Genomic DNA, 2,802 nt, shown 5'->3' on the forward strand with positions numbered 1-2,802 from the left:
GAGCGCTCAGCGGGCCGGGACAGGGGTGGAGTGTGGAGGAGCGAGTGGCCAGGCCAAGAGCCCATGCCCAGGGCGCTGACCAGGGGCTGCCTCGGTGCGTCTATGCACATGCGCGTCTGCGGGGACTGGTGTCAGGTCCGCCTGAATTCGCAGTGCGGGGAGGGTTAGGCTTCAGCTGTTTCCCCCAAAAGAACAGAACAGGAGGGGGGCAGGGTTACACCCTCTCCTAGGATTGTCCTAGCGCCCTGTGTCCGGGGCGGGAGGCTGGGCCTCAGAGCTCTCAGGATCAGATTTCCGGATCTCCTGATGGTTCTTGGGCACCGCCACGAACCTCAGCTTCTTCAGGACGGGCGGCCAGCCCAGCAGCTGCTCGTCCCACAGATACTCCGGGGACAGCACCCTGGTGGGCTTGTGGTGCAGCAAGTACCAGTTCAGGTGGCTCTCGTCGTGCCACACCGCCTCGACGCCCTTGGCGCGGTCGGCCGTCATGGCCTGGTGGCAGGCCCTGGTGAGCCGCTGCACCTCCCGCGTCGACCCCCCAAAGAAGCCGCCTAAGTAGTAGAAGTCGCCCTCGTCCCGCGGGATGTAGGCCTGGGACTGCGGCCGGCGCTCGTAGGGAAAAGCCTCCCGGGGGCTCCGGTAGTAACCAGGATGGAGGGTGCCGAAGAGCGGCGACAGGATTTCTACGCCCACGTGGTCACGGAACCGCATGTCCACGTCCACGCACACCAGGTAGTCCACCTCGCCCAGGAAGCGGCGCTCGGCGAAGTCGGCGATCATCTGCATGCGGCGCATGGACACGTCCTGCCAGCGCGCGTAGGCGCGCACCTGCAGCACCTGCAGACGCCGGCCCGGGCCCAGCGCCACGCGCGGCACGGCGGCCGGCCGGTCGGTGAACACATAGTAGATGACCCGGTGTCCCACCATGAAGTGCTTCTCCGCCGTCTCCAGGAACAGCTTCAGGAAGACCACGTACCTGCCACAGAGAGTGCGACCACTCTGCGGGCGGGGACAAGCTCCCCCCGCCGCGGAGGGAGACTCAAAGCACTGCGCCCACTGCCCTGCCCTGAGCCGGGGCTGTACCTCTCTCCACCTCTCCTCTCCCGGGGCCGGACGGACTCGGCTCCCCTCTGAGGAAGGAGAGGCCAGGTTCAGGCGGCTGGAACACTCGCAGCGGCCCACGCCGCAGACCTGGAGCTGGACCCTGAGTTCTGGGGACCAACGACCCCCGTCGCCCCCCAACAGCTCCCTTCCTGCCGGCCCCTCACTGGGATGGGCTCTCCCCAACCCATGACCGGTCTCTACACCCGGCCGGCTCCCGCCCTGTGAGCTTGAGCGCGTTTTGTTGGCAAAGTGCTCAGTGAACGGCTGATATCGTGAGACCGGGTCCTTCCACTGACCGTCCACCGGATCTGGGATCCGTCTAGCACCGGGTGGGGGGTGGGGGGACGCAGAAAGAAAGGGAAGAGCTGCGAAGGCCACAACTTCACGTCCCGGCAGGTCCCTCCCCTCACTTGAGGAAGTTTTCTCCACCTGCCTCAACGGCCAGGCTGGCAATCCGTGTGCTCCCCACCATGGGGACAGGGGCTCCCCCACCTTCCAGAAAGTGTATTGTGCTCCCCAAGACCGGGGTGTGTAGAGCAGGCTCCGTGGCTGCCTGCCCCCGCTGGAATCCTCGCACACCTCTCCCCAGGGCAGTGCAGGAGTCATGGGTGGGGAGGGGACAGACACACCTAGAGTTTTCCAGCCGCCTGAACCTGGCCTCTCAGAGAGGATCCGGGTCTGTCTGGCGCTGGGAGAGAAGTGGAGGAAAGCACAGCCCCGGCTCAGGGTAGGGCAGGGGCAGAGAGAGCCCAGTGCGGGAGCTGGGTCCACCCACTGTGGTCTGCACCTGCAGCCCTGTGGCCCACTGTGTCCACTCGCTTCTGTCTGAGGTGGGGGATGGGATCATCCTGGTGCATAAAGGCTTTCTTCCGGCGTGTGTGTGTGTGTGTGTGTGTGTCTCTCACCATGGAGAGCAGGCACAATGGTGACAGAGAGCCCTGACAGAGTCCCCCAAGGGCACTCTCCAGTTTTTTCTCCCTAGGTACTGGAATAGGAATTCTCTGGCTATTCCTGGCTGAAGGAGGTGGCATTGCTCTCCCACATCTGAATCTGTAAAGGGGCTGCAAAGGCCCCAGGACCATGCTGTAGGCAGGACACTTGGGGAACATACTCACCAGCTCTGCATGCAGGTGCCACTTCCATCTGTGCCCCACGGTAGTCCTAGAGGCTGCCACTGTACTGGCCTGGCTCTCTACAGGCTCAAGAGGTCAAGCTGCATGCCTGTGCTCTCCCTGATAACTACCTGTGATGCTGGCCGGACCCTGAGTCCCCAGCCTCATGGTCCACTACCTCCTTGGGGGTCTGCCTATCCCTGAGCACCAAGGTGTGGCCACAGCTCTTCCAGAACCCTGCTTCTGCTCAGCCAAGGAGAGCAAACATGCTCCTGTCCCCACCCTCACTGGTCAGTGTATGGAACCATCTGGAGCCTTGTACTGAGTGAGCAGTGGCTGCCGCCCACTCAGCTGGAAGTATGGCCCAGGTAGAGTTAGGGGCAGAGGTCTGGGGCTCCCATTGTGGTGAGAGCAGAAGGGCTTTATTCACTTGGGCAGCTTGTAAGAGATCATTTAGGCCACTGAGTGAACAACCTTTAATATCTACCCTTTGGGAAGACAAGGCTGGTTCCCCCACCCCACCCCTGATGTCTCCATCACTCGCCTGCTTACTTTTTGATGGCAAATACAGTTAATCCGATGGTGA

General features: G+C 62.7%; 1 protein-coding gene across 1 annotated transcript; it reads right to left on the reverse strand.

Annotated features, from left to right (window-relative positions):
- Window positions 1–237: 237 nt before the first annotated feature.
- LOC100957338 (histo-blood group ABO system transferase-like) lies at window positions 238–2,796 on the reverse strand. Its single transcript, XM_012808198.2, has 2 exons — window positions 2,769–2,796; window positions 238–976 (listed from the first exon to the last, which is right to left on the reverse strand). Exon 2 carries the CDS (start codon window positions 925–927, stop codon window positions 238–240), a length of 690 nt encoding a protein of 229 aa, XP_012663652.1. The 5' UTR covers window positions 928–976; window positions 2,769–2,796.
- Window positions 2,797–2,802: the final 6 nt, after the last annotated feature.

The sequence above is a fragment of the Otolemur garnettii genome, unplaced genomic scaffold (assembly GCF_000181295.1).
Source record: "Otolemur garnettii isolate 467f Iridium unplaced genomic scaffold, OtoGar3 scaffold00087, whole genome shotgun sequence".
NCBI lineage: Eukaryota > Metazoa > Chordata > Mammalia > Primates > Galagidae > Otolemur > Otolemur garnettii.

What these genes read in the sequence shown, in the direction of transcription:
- LOC100957338 (XM_012808198.2), bottom strand. Translation starts at nt 927, where the DNA reads ATGGTGGGACACCGGGTCATCTACTATGTGTTCACCGACCGGCCGGCC.